We start from the raw sequence: 15,773 nt of genomic DNA, 5'->3' as shown, positions 1-15,773 counted from the left end.
CTTAAATATTTATGTGCATGTGTGTGTACTTATATATAAATAATAAATACACACAGCGCACACACATACATTACGCAAACCAAAAGTTTTATTTTGGATGCGATTAATCGTTTGAGATCAATAATTAAAAAATAAAAATCTATTAAAATAGAAATTATTTTCAAATAGAAATCTTTTGTAGCATTATAAATATCTTTACATTCACTTTTGTTGATTTTTCTGCATCCTAAAAAATTAAATAAAAAGTGACTGATACCAAACTTTTGAATGGTAGTGAATATATAGTGTTTTAAACTTAAACTAAACTTAAATATTTTCATTAAAAACCATTAATTAGAAATATACCCATTCAAAATAGCATTTCCATAAATAAATGTTCTATTGTGAATGGGGAAAAATAAACTATTTATTACAGATTTCTGCTAGATGTTTAAAACCATACAGAAAAAAAGTACTTTAACAAACATTTTCCCTCAATACAGAAGGCCGAGTTCCACAGAACGGCTCTCCTACAGGTTCCAATAAATAAACAGAGAATGCCGCAGTTACTCAGAGGGAGAGAAAAGTGAAATGAAGTCAAAATGAAACCGTAACGGGTCATAAAAGGAGTGATGGTAACCATTCTCAAGTCTTTAAACTCACGCCAAGTACTCATTACCACAAAACAACATACTGGGAGAAAAACATCATTAACAGAGGGAGGCAGACGAGAACTAGTCAGTCATGAGACAGACTTGAGTTAACTAATCTGATTTGCTTCTCTTTTAAACTCTCTCTATCTCTGTTTTCCTCCAACATATGCAGAGGCAGACACACAGAAGAGGGGAAGAAAAGGGGAAGAAAGAGGAAACAAGAGTAAACAGGGAGTGCGGTGGACAGAAAGAACTATTCGCTATGGCATTTATTAATATCTCTGGCCCTCTGGAGGGACGGAGGAGCACGGTAAAGATTAATCTCGGAAATGAAAGGCATTTCTCAGCAGGACAGTCCGTGGCAGACAACATGTGTGTGAGTTTGGAGACAGTAGTTCTGGGGATGTGCTGGAATCTTTATGAAAACCTAAACAGCCCAGTGAGACATTCAGAGCGTTACAAACAAACACAGCCGTCGTCCCGGCTTGACTCATAGAAAGCTGTGGTTTCATCAATGCCACGACCACCAAGTCTCAATGACCAAATTTTGCTCTCTCATAAAAATAGCAATATTACAGTCACTGGCAATAGAAAATAAAGCCCAGGGCAGTGAAATCAAACACTGGCAAAACACTCGGAACCTGGAGAGGCAGTTTTCTTTTAAACCTCTCAGCAAAAAAAAAAGAGAGAAGTGAAAACAGCAAAAAGAGAGAAATTTTAAAAGGACATTTAAACCAAAAACGGTCATCATTTTAGTCACCCTCGCCTGTTCTGAACACTTAACATTTTCAATTTTGCACAGAATTAGATGTTTTCAAGAATATTCATGCAAATTTCAGCTTATCATACAAACCCAATTTCATTTGCATAACACTATTCAAAAAGTTATTAAATACTATTACTAATCACACCATCAATATTATATTTAAGTTATTTTACTAATTACTTTGTCTGAAAAGTAACAGTTACCCAGTAAGTAACTTAATTATTCAATTAATCGCTAATTAAGCTACATCTTAAAATCCCTATAAACCTTAATAGAAATTAAACTATTCTTTCAATTTGAGTTAAACATAGAATAGTTTAGCCTTTTAGCTTTAAAACAACTGTAATACTTATATATTTCTATATAAAAAAAGAACCTTCTTTTACATAAATAGAAATACTCTGAATAACAACATATATGAATAAAAAAAAAGCTTAAGAAAAGTTAAACAATACATTTTAGTTTGGCAAGATGTTCAGGAAAAGCCCAACTAATAAAATCAGTACAGGTTTATGGAAAAATGACACGTTAACTAATGCAGGTAAGAATAAATAACATTAATGATCTTCTCTTCAGAATAAAGCAGTGTCAGGCCGCGCTGTGCCGTGTAAATTTGTGTAAATTCCTCATAGCAGGATTTCTTTCAAAAACTATGAAAATTAGACAAATCGGCTTTGTTTTTTTCTTTTTGTATCTAGATGAGGGTGTTTGCGCGCAGGTGACTGCATATAATGAGCGCAGATACGGGAAAGACTGTACCTTGCTTTAGTTTCATACAGATTACATAATCAGCGAATATTTGTTTTCGATTCGAATTAGTTCATTTAAAAGTAGACAAGCTTTCTATAGACACATTTCTCATGTCTCTGTGTCAAATATTCGCTGAGTTTGTTACGTGTAGTAAGTTGCTCACAGAGACAGAGATGGCAGAAAGTGCACCCTGTTTGTTTTATTTCACAAAAGCACAATGTTTTGTTGGTATTGTCAGTGTAAACAAATAAAGTAGGCCCCTTATAGATTTGATTAATTTTAGTCTTATCTGTATCAGAGTATTTAAGGTTTCTCTGTGAATCAGGATAAAACTGAAAGTGAACGCGCTGGCATGCAGAGGGTTAAAGACGCTGTATTCAATTTTATCTTTCTTTAGACCGTAAATTTAGATTTCAAATTCAATATTAATTTTAGAACTATGTAATGCAAGTACTTTATAAGTAACTAATTAAGTTACCTACAAATTAGCAGTAATCCCTCACTTTAGTTTTTCAGTGGATAAGTAATTCAATTACAGTAACGCGTTACTTAGTAACACGCTACACCCAACACTGTACGTGACATTGTACACGAGCGGTTTTATTGATGTCAAAGATTGAGTTGCACTTGATACATTGCAATAAATAATAGTTTCTTTCAACACACCTACTGATGCTCATTCTTGTTTATTTTCTTAAAGAAATAGTAGTAAAAAAGGAAGAGATGATCGCTGCTACTTAAACAGAGGCAGCTATTATATCTGTAACACCACATTACAAAGCATCAAAACCACAAAATTGGTTGGTTTTAGAATTTTAAAATTTGAATTCGAATTTTTGCCAGAATTTGAACGTTTCTTCTAAAATGCTTTCCACGCAGAACAGGTAAAAAGACTTATTTCGACATTTAAGAACCCATATCAGTTCATCTAGATTAAAATCAACTAACTGATATTTGCAACACAGCCCTAGTAAACGATGAGGTCATTTTGACTCCCTTAAGTTATTCATAACAGTTTCTCACTTTATATAAGGTTGAACACTCAATAATTCTGTGAAATACAGTATCACGGCCCAAGCAGCTTTATGACAAGCTAGCAGTTGTGATCTTTTTGTTTCTAAGTGTTCAGCTAGAGTTTATGGTGCAGGGAAACAGTGAGTCGTCTGTACTTACTATAGTAGTAAACACACACCGATACACACATGCGACAACGTGCATGCACACATGGATTTTACATCATGCCCTGCCATTACCCAAACTGTGAAAAACAAAACCCAGACGAGGGAGGAACGTGCAGAGCAGATGTGACCCCTACGCTGCCAACCACCTACTGCTAAGATTGTGTGTGCGCGGTATCCACGATTTATTCACCTGAGAGAGAGAAATATGGGGAATACAGTACCGGTTGTACAAAAATGATGGTTTGAATGGCCATCAGAGAACTTGTGCGGTGGTGTATGTTAAGGGAGCATTTCTCAGGCGGTACAGTGTTTGATCCACACAGGCTCATAAACCCAAACGTCTCATGCCCAGCTAAACATCGCCAGTAAAAACCCCATCACAAACTCTGCTCAGAATCTCAGAGCCAAACTACTTAGAGCTCTCTGCCTCACACACACACACACACACTTGTCCTGTTCCAGTGAGGAGTACATCAGAATGGGAATGCATGCAAGAACTGCCCAGAAAATTTCAACTCCTACTTAATAGTTCCAAGATGAATGAAAAAGCAGATTGTCTTTCTGACCAGCTTCAAGTGTTAGTGACAAATTAAAATGTTCATTTCTTCACTGAGGTTACCTGTGAAGAGTGTGCTTAAGGAAAGAGAGAGTGACTGGCTGAGTGAGAAAGATATAAACAGACAGAAAAAGAAATAAAAACAATGGAAGGATGAATCGCATATATTATCCTAAAATAAAAATGGGGGGTGGGGAGAAATATTGCTTACACTTTATTTTATGGTGTCCATTAGTGTGGAATTACACAAGTAAGTACTGAGTGCTATTAATTAATAACATTTACCTTGTTTACAACTGAGTTAGGGTTAGAAGTTGGGTTTGGTTTAAGGCGGGTTGCTTATAATTAGTACAAATGTAACAACAGTAAATTATGAAAAAGTATTACCAACATATTTTATATGTTTTACGTATTTTATATGAAAATTATTATTTGTATTATTTCATTCTTCTTCATTTAAACATAACATAATATTTTTATTAATTTTTTTTTTATATATAAATTATTTTTATTAGCCACATTTATTTTTTTAATTAAGTTTTATTTGTTTAAGTTTTTTGTACCTCCCATTATTTTCAAGGGTGATTCTCTAACAGTATTTTTTTTTTATTAAGTAATTTAATAATTCTTTTTTTTTATCTAAACATTTATTTGCCTTTTGCCTTACTTCTAAAGATTTTATTTTATTATTCCAAAATATAATATCATTTCATTTGTCTTTCAGGTGTAAAATGTGACCTGGATATGTTCAGATTTTATGACATGAAAATGATTGTTTTTAAAAGAAAAGTTCCAATCAATCAGTCAATAAATAAAATAAAATATTCAGCCAGAACCATATGACTAACTTTCTTCTATGCAACACAAAAGGAGATGTTTCACAGAAATATGTTCCCATGCAATGAAAGCAAACATTGACCAGGGTCAGTCACGCTGCAAAAGGACAAAAAAAAAAAAAAACAAGCACCATAAATTTGTCCATATGCTTGAGTGCTGTATTTCAAGTCCTACATTTTGTCTGATGCCAATACAACTAATTGCATTGTTTCGTGCATGACATATGACTTCAGAAACTTGGAATAGAGGAATAGAAAATATAATATTGTATAAAAATAATTAATTAATAAATGTATTCTTCGTCATTTTTAACTTGACAACCCCTTTTTATCATCTTTCACTGTATGACAAAGTGTGAACATTTGGCCTGACATCTCTTTTTGTGTTACCCGGCACAGAGTAAGTCATACGACTTTGACAGACTTTAACAAAGTTTGCTGACAATTTTAATTTAGTGTGATTCCTTAAACTGAGGGAGGAAAACACTGCAACACTGCCAGACAGAGTGTGAAATATTGAGATAGATTGAGTGAAATTTGTGTAAAGAGAAATGAAAGGAAAGGTAGACAGAGATTAAGAGGGTGTTAAGACTGAGAGTACAGGGCAGAGTGTATAAATAAATCTCTGAACAGCACAAGTGTGTGTGTGTGTGTGTGTGTGTGTGTGTGTGTGTGTGTGTGTGTGTGTGTGTGTACCCAACGTTTGTTATGTAAGTGATGGCAGGCGGGTGGGACTGTAAGAATATGCTTGTCTTAAAGTGATAAACACAGCCACTATGCCCACATGTGTGCGACACATGGGGCCCACAAACATGCAGGAGCCGCCCCATTTAACTGGGTCACACGGGCACAATTGTACCATCTGTCAGAGACAGTTTTTCTTATATCAAAGACCCACAGGCCTCCAGCACACTCAAAATAGCACACACTCAAAGCAGACACCATATTCCCTTGAAATAAAAACTAGACTGGATGTTAGAGATTTGGAAACAAGCACATAATACTGGTGTTTATGTCACTACAGTTTGTTTTTAATCTCTTACCTGATACAGGAACAGGAAGACAACCACAAAGACAGCCCAGAAGGTCTAGAAACGCACCACGTGTCACCAGACATGGATTCTGCCTGTCAGTTTGTGTGTGTGTGTGTGAGGGATAGAGAGGCAGAGATATTATGTTAATGATAATTATATAGGTCATAGTATTTCAATGAATTTCCTCCATTGGTTGTACAGAAATTACACATTTTAAGTGTGAGAAAAAGGAAAAAAACTGAGGTGGGATATTTGATTGAAATTCTACTGGGAAAAATGTATCAATACGGTGCAACTTATGTAAAATTATTAGAGATGCACCAATGTATCAATCAATAATTGGCTGTCAAAGTCAATGCAATTAAAAAAAAAAATGCAATCTCAGTTAAAAACAAAACAAACTTATGCATTTAACAGGTTCTATTTGTTCTTATGAATCGCTTATAGTCAAAGACGGGTTGCCAGATCCACGTTTTTATCCCTTCACTAAACATTTGCAGCATGCGTCGCATCCAGTAACTACAAAGAGCTTTTTGCTTTTTTACTTCTGCAAAATTACAGAAAATGATTATTTATTTCTTTGGAATTTGTGTCAAAACACTTTTTTTTGGGTCACTGTATTATAGTCAGAGAAACTGATTTTTGTCCTGCAGTTGAGAGCAGTTCAACAGAGTCCACAGTGACTGTGGGTGCTGAGAATAAAGCATCACATGAGCTGTCCATGGGCACAAAGGGAATTCTGGGCCCTGTATCTCAGACCAACTGCAGGGGTAACAGTTGTTGGAGAGGGTGGACGTGTGTGGATCGAGACAGGAGAGGGTATGTGGAAGAGTAAATCAATTACGTACGTGGGGGGGTGTGTGTGTGTGTGTGTGTGTGTGGACATGGGCGAGAACAAAAGTGCCAGTGTTCAGGGCTGACGTCAGTATTTCATCACTTGAGATATTAATAACACAAACGCTCTCCTTCTCTTTGAATGTCTGGCTTCATCTTTTTGTGTCACTCTTTTGCACTTTAAACACATAATATTGCTCAGAGTTCAACAAATTACAAAGCTAAAGAAAATGAGGAAATTTGGGCCGACGTTTGGGAACGCTCATATCATCTTTATCCCTACACCTTCAGATCTTCTTTAATTCCTCTGGAATTTTCCAATCTTTCTATATGTTCCCTAAATTTGGAATGACATATGCGGTATGTATACTATGCACAGTGTGAACATGTTCTCTATTACATTTGCAAATTGTGCAATATACAAAAATAGCACAGTATCCCTAAATACAAAGCACTCAACTTGACATTTACTTTACAGTAATAGGAATGAATTAGAAACAACATCATTCTTCTCCTTGACTCATTTTATTGGACTGTTAAAAGGTCAGTCATTTCACAAAAAAAATGGATTTTAAAATGATAAATAACTACAATTAATTATTTAGGACCCATGTTATTTACAGCTGCAGTCAGTAAGTCTTGCCTCTTTGTCGCCATCTATGTTTGAAAACCTGGAATTGCAGTTCCTTGCGGAATTATATTCCATATGTGGGTTGTGAGCCAGCATGGATGAAGTCAGTCACCGCACCGCTGTGGATATTCACTGTACTTCGTAATCACAGATTCTAGCCTACTTCTTGGAATATATAATCCAAATAAACATTTTCACCATATATTGTTATCTGAACAAGTAACAAGTCTGCCACGCTTTGTTCTGACCAACTGAAGCATTACAATAAATCACGCTACAAATGGTGATTTAATCTAACGATCGATTAGCTCATATCACATCAAACCCTGCAAATTATTATGGTTATACATTATTCTCAAATTATTAATGTTAACAAAATTAGCATTGTGTGACTATGAGTATAGTGTGTATTAGCATGTAGATTTCAGTATCTGTACAGTCTAATCTCTAATTTTCACATCATTCGAATTTCATACTAATAAATTATTTTTCCATTTTAGAACCGGTTCCAAATTTCCAAGAACCGTGTATTCGATAAGACGCATGCATTCCGATTCTGTTTAACGATTCTCCATTTGCATTTCAATTTGATTAAAAATGATTAATAAGTCCAGGAACGGAAAGAATTTGCGCCCTGTTTGTGTGCAGCGCGCATTAAGCGCAAGCGTGTGCACAGAGAGTAGCGGTCGGCGGTCGAACTGCGGGTTCCCGGTTTTTGTCCGTTCTTGGACCATTCCGTGTATTTCCACTGTAGAAAAGGTTGTTCTGAGCCAAAACTGACTTTTCATATTTGTCAACCAATATACAGAAACCTACATCAGTACATGTTCATAAACACAGCCGTTTTTGTCTTACGTGAACGTAAACATAAGAAAAACACACATGTACAAAATGTTTGCTTAAAGAGACAACAGCCTAATAAACGCGCTGCCTGTCATTAATGTTAAGCAAAAAAAAAAAAAAACCATTAACTGACCTGACTGAATATATTTAATAACTTTATTTGATTACTCTTTATTTTACTTATAAAAAGAAAACTTTGCAGTGTTTTAAACTTTTAATTAGTTTCTGTACCTGAATTTTTTTTCTATACCTGAAAATGTTATTCAGCTGCAACACAATGCTTTGTAAAAGGAAAGAATACATGTTTGACATCTAAATGTTTGACTTTATTTTATGTTGGATTTTTTATCTTATTGGAATCAAAACTGGGAATCGACAAGTAGAATCGGAATCAAAATTCAAACGATACCCAACCCTACCGAAAAAGCTACGTTATGAGGCATTTTCTCCTGATAACCCCGAAAAGGACTTAACGCTCTATTCAGATTCTAATGTTTCACTGACGTGCGCAGCTTGAATACGTCCACACAAAAGAAGACACCGCAGCGAGATTGTTCTTCAAGTTCTTTTTATTTTACTGTTTGCTTCGCGATGAGAGGAATAAGACATAATTCACCCCAAAAAGATGTGATGTGGACCTCAGGATTTGGATTTCCTCAGAAAAATAAGAATGAAGCGCTTTATTCAGCAGAGATCATAAACATGAGTAAGTCTCTTTTTATTTATTTATATACTTGTACTAGTTTTCACATAACGTGTAAACATTTTACTAGTTAGACTTTTTCCAAAGACTTTTTCCAAACTATAATTTCTGACTAAATGTATAATCAAGTGAAACATTATGAAGTTTCAATAACAATATACAATACTATACCATTCAAAAGCTTGATGTAAATAATATAAATGTAACTGTAACAAACAATGCTGTTCTTTCAATTTATCCCCCCCTAAAAAAAATGGAAAAAATATTCTCAGCTCTTTTCAACATTAATAATAATAATAATGATAATAATAACAAAAGGATTTCTGAAGGATTGTGTGACTGGAGTAATGATGCTAAACATTCAGCTTTGAAAGTCAGCTTTGATTGTTCCTGATAAACTGTTTACCTGCTCCCCCAAGTGGATATTAAATTATGTTGTGGGATAATTAATTATATTCTAAATAAACTGCAAAAATAAAATTATATGTATTTATTTTGTCCTCACATTCTTTCTTGTAACTCCTCCCTCTCAGTGGCACAGATGACTGAAAGGCTCATTATGCAGCTCATTATGCAGCTCATTATGCAGGTCTTCTCAGGTGTAAATCACAATGATATTCATGATAGTTGACGCCTACTCGCATATGACTTTTACCAACAAAAAGTGTCTTAGAAAATTTAAATCAATATATTGTTTTCTGTGAGTGAGTAAACAAGATGATTTTCACATAATTTAGAAAGAAAAATTCTAGGCTACAAGCTCCAGTTCTCAAAAATCCCGGGAACCATTGTTCTTTATGTGTTTTATGGCCTTATTCAAGTGATTTAACATTTTTAGTTTTTCACTATCAACGCATAACATTTTTTTTTTCAAAAAAACAATAATGTACATACATGCTGTTCACATATTATTAAAGCCCAGTTTGTGCTGATTACAGTGAGATTATACTTTAGCCATTTAGATATTTATAAGAAACTGAAAAAACACAAATGTCAGGGCATGATAAAACTTCTCCAGGCCCCAAAAATACCCTTAGACTCCAGAGGGTTAAACCCAGGCTGTCTGTGATCAGAAGCACATTTAAAACTGGAATATCATTTAATTGAATTCAGGCGTATCATATAAACTTTCTTGATTACAATCCACCATCAAAATAATTTTGACATTTAATTATTCCAGCTGCTGTGGGAATAGGCTACAATTTAAAAGTCCGCCACCTGCAGGATCCTCACATGCGATAGCTTAGTAGCCGGGACAACAACTTTATGTTTACAGACGTGACGTAATGACGCAGTGCCATGCTTGATGTTCCCGCAAAAACCTACCCAAACCACTCAAATTAGAAAACATTATTATAAATTAACCGTTGTGGATCAGGCTAAAGTAAGGCGATAGTTTTGAAAACGTACTCGGTTACTAAACGTAACCTCGGTTCTCTCTAGAAGAGCGAACGAGTACTGCGTCTTAGCTAAGACGCTACGGGAAAAGTCTCTTTTCACGAAATACTGAAGCAAAAAATTATCCTTAATTTTGTATTTTTGTAAAGCGCATTTGCAGCAGTACACAGCCATAGGCGAGACGGCTCGTTCGCTCATTGGCTTGTTCTGCGGCAACTGCACAGCCTATCGAGCGCAGGCTGATGCAACATCAGACCAATAAGGGCCCTTCGCGCCCTTCTTGCCACTTCCCGCCGAAACGGGTGTGGCCCAACCTATAAAAGGAGCTCGAAAAGGCTGACTCACCTGATTTATTTAATCGCCGAAGCGAACCAGAGTGAATCGTACGCACGGCAAAGAACGCAGTACTCGTTCGCTCTTCTAGAGAGAACCGAGTACGTTCTCTTACGAGAGCTCTCTCGTACTGCGTCTTAGCTAAGACGCTACGGGCACCCAATGTAAAACGCCGTGCGCGCAGGGATCACACCAATAAACCTGAAGCAACGCCCAGGATTTACAGTGCACAGTCAACTGAGGGACTCACAGAGAGTCCAGGACAGAAAAGGGGGAAAGCCCTCCGTCCCATATCTATCAGCATCCGTAGATGCGGCAATATGACATCACACAGCCGAGGCAAGGCCTGACCAATGTGGCGATGCGGGTCTTACACAATACTGCCCATATAACAGTCGGCAGCGCATAGCGCTCGTGAACTCTCGTGAACTAACTGCATCAAATCTGGGAACCATGGTTGGTTCTTCCAAAGAGGTGCTACAAGCAGTATTGAACATCTAGTTTCTCTCACCCGTTCTATCACCTGCGGAAGGAGGGAGACGGGAGGGAAAGCATAAAGCGGGCAGCACGGCCATTCCCGTGAGAGCGCGCTTTCGTTCTTGGAAAAGAACGCAGGGCAGTGAGCGTTTTCGTGGGACGCGAAGAGGTCCACCTCCGCCCTGCCAAATCTCTCCCACAACAGCCGGACTGTTTGCGGGTGTAGAGACCATTCGCCCGTAGGAACATTGCCTCTGGACAGCCTGTCTGGACCCAGATTCTGTAGCCCAGGCACATGCACTGCCCTCAGCGAACGCACGTTGCGCTGAGCCCAAACCAGGAGGCGTTCCGCTAGCCTGTACAGGTTTCAGGACCCGAGACCGCCCTGGCGATTTATGTAAGACACCACAGACATGTTGCCCGAACGGACTAAGACGTGGTGATCCTAGCGTACGTGCACAGGCCTCGTTTTTACAGAAGCCACGCGCCGTATGTGACATGTGGGCATGTTTACTATGCGGCGCGCTCGACCGATCTGTGTCGATCTTATGTGTGCGAGCCCTGTGTGCAGGGCTTTGCTTACATGTGGAGATGGGCACTGAGGAGTGGGCATCGTCACTACATTTATAGCACCATCGGCCGTGGCCGGACGAACGTGCACGGGTTTCGTTTTTACAGAAACCACATGACGCGTGTGACATAGTGATTGTGGGCACTGAGGAGTGGGCACGTCTACTATGTAGTGCGCGTGATCGACTTGAGTCGCTTTTATGGGCACGAGCCCTGTGTGAAGGGCTGTGCTTATATGTGGAGATGGGCACTGAGCAGTGGGCATCGTCACTACATTTATAGCACCATCGGCCGTGGCCGGGACACCAGAAATTACACCTTTTTCTGGAAATATCTGGGTAGCCGTGATAACGGTTTTTTGTGTGCAGGCAAGCGGGCAACCGTACAGGCTTGCGCATTGCAAAAGACGCTGAAACAGTCACAATCTCTGGAACTGAAACAGCGGCGCGCTTAGGTGAGAGCCCGGCCACAGCGGAACTCGTACACCGGCGCTTCGATGAAGCAGCCATCGTGTGTAGTGCCGACGCAGCGTCATGCAGCATGCATAGATGGCTTTCCTAGGATGGCTTCGGGGCTCCCGGCCTCACCGTAATCCTCTGCCGCGGTCCCCGTGGCGCGGGGCGACGGCCGGTAAAGCGAGAACGGGGGTCTCGAGCTGCGTTGCTGAAGCTGTTGTGATAACGGCTTTTGTGTGCAGGCAAGCGGGCAAGCGGGCAAGCGGGCAACCGTGCAGGCTTGCGCATTGCAGAAAACGCTGAGACAGTCACAATTCCTGGAACTGAAACAGCGGCGCGCTTGGGTGAGAGCTCGGCCACAGCGGAACTCGTACACCTGCGCTTCAATGAAGCAGCCATTGTTAGTAGTGCAGATGCAGCGTCATGCAGCAGGCTTTAGATGGCAACACCGCTTTCGTCCGCCGTCCAGCAGAGGGTGGACAAAGGTGCGTCGCTATCGCCTGTTCCACTGGCGGAAGTGACTGGTAGTTCCTGTTTGTAGCATCATCCAGTGTGGAGAATGCTAGTGAGACAGACGAACGAGTTCGCGCTGAATATGGAGCGTTCCAAGCCTTTGCCACCTCTTCATGAAGCTCAGGAAGAAATGAGGCGGGCTTTGAGAAGTACGCTCATCCGAAAGGGAAATACCATCCAGCCGGGAACGAGAGGGGGGGGGGCGCTGGTGCAGACCACTCGCTGCCGAGACTCGTCGCGGCCAACGCGAACATTCGCCCAGGCTCCTTCTCGATGTCAGCTCGTCTGCTGGGCTTCTGAGCAGAAGGCGCAAGATCCTCGGAGCTCGCCCAGCCCTCACTGCCCGAAGCTAGCAGAGAGCGCGTGTCCTCTTCCCCCGACGCGGCCCTGAGATCGACTTCCTCGGACGACGCGCCGGCAAACAGCGGGCGCTGCCCACCGGGAAGCGATGCAGAGGGGGGGGGGGTGGTGAAGCAGGGCGAACCGGCGAGCTCGGTTGAGCTGAAGACGGTTCCGGAATCCGCTGGAAGCGATGCTTTTACGGCGCCTCAGCGCAGCGGAGAATGCAGGCTCAGAGAAAAAGGCCAGGCGAGTCCTCAGAGTCACCATGGCAACAGCTCGCAGTGGGGGCATCCGCCGTCAGCGAGCGCGAGTGCTGCATGATCTTCACCCAGGCAGGAGACACAGATGACGTACCGGTCTCCCTCGCTGAGTGGGGCTCTGACGAGCCGCAGGAAGGCATCTTAAAAAAGACGCAAGCTCTTTTATGAGTGTGTGTCGCAGGGCGAACACACACACACATAAAGAACAGCTGGATATAACAGAATTGAAAGGATATAGGCGCCGGATAGCGCAGCAGGAACGGTACTGGAAGGCGGCGATGCCAGCAGCTTCAGAATGGCTCGTCCTGCTGATATGCTTTCTCAGACGGCGCTTGCTTCCTCCGTGATCCAGCGATGCGTGAGCTTCGCTGAAGAGATGAAAAATCAGGTGAGTCAGCCTTTTCGAGCTCCTTTTATAGGTTGGGCCACACCCGTTTCGGCGGGAAGTGGCAAGAAGGGCACGAAGGGCCCTTATTGGTCTGATGTTGCATCAGCCTGCGCTCAAATTTTTTGCTTCAGTATTCCGTGAAAAGAGACTTGATTTTGGATAATTTTTTTACCAAAAAAAGATACGGACTGCAGCTGTAATTATGATATGATTTTTCATATATATATATATATATATATATATATATATATATATATATTAGGGGTGTAACGGTTCACAAAATTCACGGTTCGGTTCGATACAATACACTGGTGTCACGGTTTGGTTCGGTACGGTTCGGTACGTTTTAGATACAGCAAAAAGAAAAAAATGGCAGATAAATTTCCTTGATTTAAAAATTTTTTTTTATTAAAACTAACAAAGTGTTTTTTTACATTGAACAATGATGGAGCTATTCTTTACCCATCTTCTAAGGTGTTTTCTTAGCAGCATACTGTATAAAACAAAAAAAGCTCCTTATAAAAAAAAAATGAAAATGTTATATTATTGTAGTAGTTATGAACAAATACAAAGATGTAACTTTTTATATGGAACTCTATAACTCTTTATATTGAGTGTGTTTTTACTCAATTGGTTCTCTAAAGGCCTTATGTTTTTTGGAACAAAGCAGGAATTACGGTCTGTCTGAAATGGGCTCGTGAAGGAATATTGTAACGGGGCTCAATTACATTAAGCATGTTCTTAAAACCTACGTTTTCCACTACAGAGTAAGGCGCTCGCTCACTCAGTACGCGCTGAAGGCTCGTTGCAAAATGGCCAATGCGTTTAACAGACCAGAAATAGAAGATCCTCCAATAACCAACAGATCTGGTGTTTGGGTGCACTTTGGATTCCCTGTAAGCTATAACGGTTCAATACGAAATATATATATACACACACACACACACACACACACACACACTTGGAGTAAGTTTTCATTTTAATTTTAGTTAAAGTTAGTTGTGTGTTTTTAGTCATTTTTATTTGCTACTTTTTATGCATATATATATATATATATATATATATATTTTTTTTTTTTTTTTTTCATTCATTTTACTTACATTTATTTATTTTATTTATTTATTTTACAATTAGCATTTATTGTTCATTTTATGGTTTTAGTTTTTGGAAACTATAATAACCCTATAGCACCATCTTAAAACAATGTAGCATACAATTGTTTGAAACATTTATCATTGCATGCCGTTTCATATACTTTCCTAGTAGGAAGAATACACTAGATCTTGCTCAGCATGCACAATATTCTATTCTGAATGCACTGCCATGTTCGCCTTCATTAACTTTCCCAAACTCTGGGGGCGTTTGTTATAAAGCATCAGTATGGATGAGTGAGAGTGGTCAAAGGGCACATAGCCGTGACACTCATCCTGCAGCGCTGCTGTCTGTGTGCTGGGTCACAGAGCAGAGAGCCGCCATTGAAACAGGAGCTCAGAACACAGAGAGCTCACTTAACAAACCAGTAAGCTGGTGTGCGAACAGAGCAGCCATCTTTTTTTATAAAATAACATTATTTGCAAATGCTTAACCAAAATGATGCTGGCATACACAATATATTTGCTGATATAGACTCACCTAAAGGATTGTTAGGAACACCATACTAATACTGTGTTTGACCCCCTTTCGCTTTCAGAACTGCCTTAATTCTACGTGACATTGATTCAACAAGGTGCTGAAAGCATTCTTTAGAAATGTTGGCCCATATTGATAGGATAGCATCTTGCAGTTGATGGAGATTTGTGGGATGCACATCCAGGGCACGAAGCTCCCGTTCCACCACATCCCAAAGATGCTCTATTGGGTTGAGATCTGGTGACTGTGGGGGCCTTTTTAGTACAGTGAACTCATTGTCATGTTCAAGAAACCAATTTGAAATGATTCGAGCTTTGTGACATGGTGCATTATCCTGCTGGAAGTAGCCATCAGAGGATGGGTACATGGTGGTCATAAAGCGATGGACATGGTCAGAAACAATGCTCAGGTAGGCCGTGGCATTTAAATGATGCCCAATTGAAACTAAGGGGCCTAAAGTGTGCCAATAAAACATCCCCGACACCATTACACCACCACCACCAGCCTGCACAGTGGTGACAAGGCATGATGGATCCATGTTCTCATTCTGTTTACGCCAAATTCTGACTCTACCATCTGAATGTCTCAACAGAAATCGAGACTCATCAGACCAGGCAACATTTTTCCAATCTTCAACTGTCC

The 15,773-nt window shown here is 39.7% G+C and overlaps 1 protein-coding gene across 2 annotated transcripts in view; it reads right to left on the bottom strand.

Moving 5' to 3' along the window:
* Nucleotides 1-15,773, bottom strand: part of thada (THADA armadillo repeat containing) — a 103,528-nt gene that overhangs the window by 22,934 nt on the left and 64,821 nt on the right. For both annotated transcript variants that reach the window (XM_059566713.1, XM_059566712.1), the window contains exon 31: nt 5,765-5,847. In XM_059566713.1, the coding sequence (XP_059422696.1) occupies nt 5,765-5,847 (83 nt within the window). The remainder of the gene's footprint in view (nt 1-5,764; nt 5,848-15,773) is intronic.

The sequence above is a fragment of the Carassius carassius genome, chromosome 14, assembly GCF_963082965.1.
Source record: "Carassius carassius chromosome 14, fCarCar2.1, whole genome shotgun sequence".
NCBI lineage: Eukaryota > Metazoa > Chordata > Actinopteri > Cypriniformes > Cyprinidae > Carassius > Carassius carassius.
This window is presented reverse-complemented; position numbering and strand designations above follow the sequence as displayed.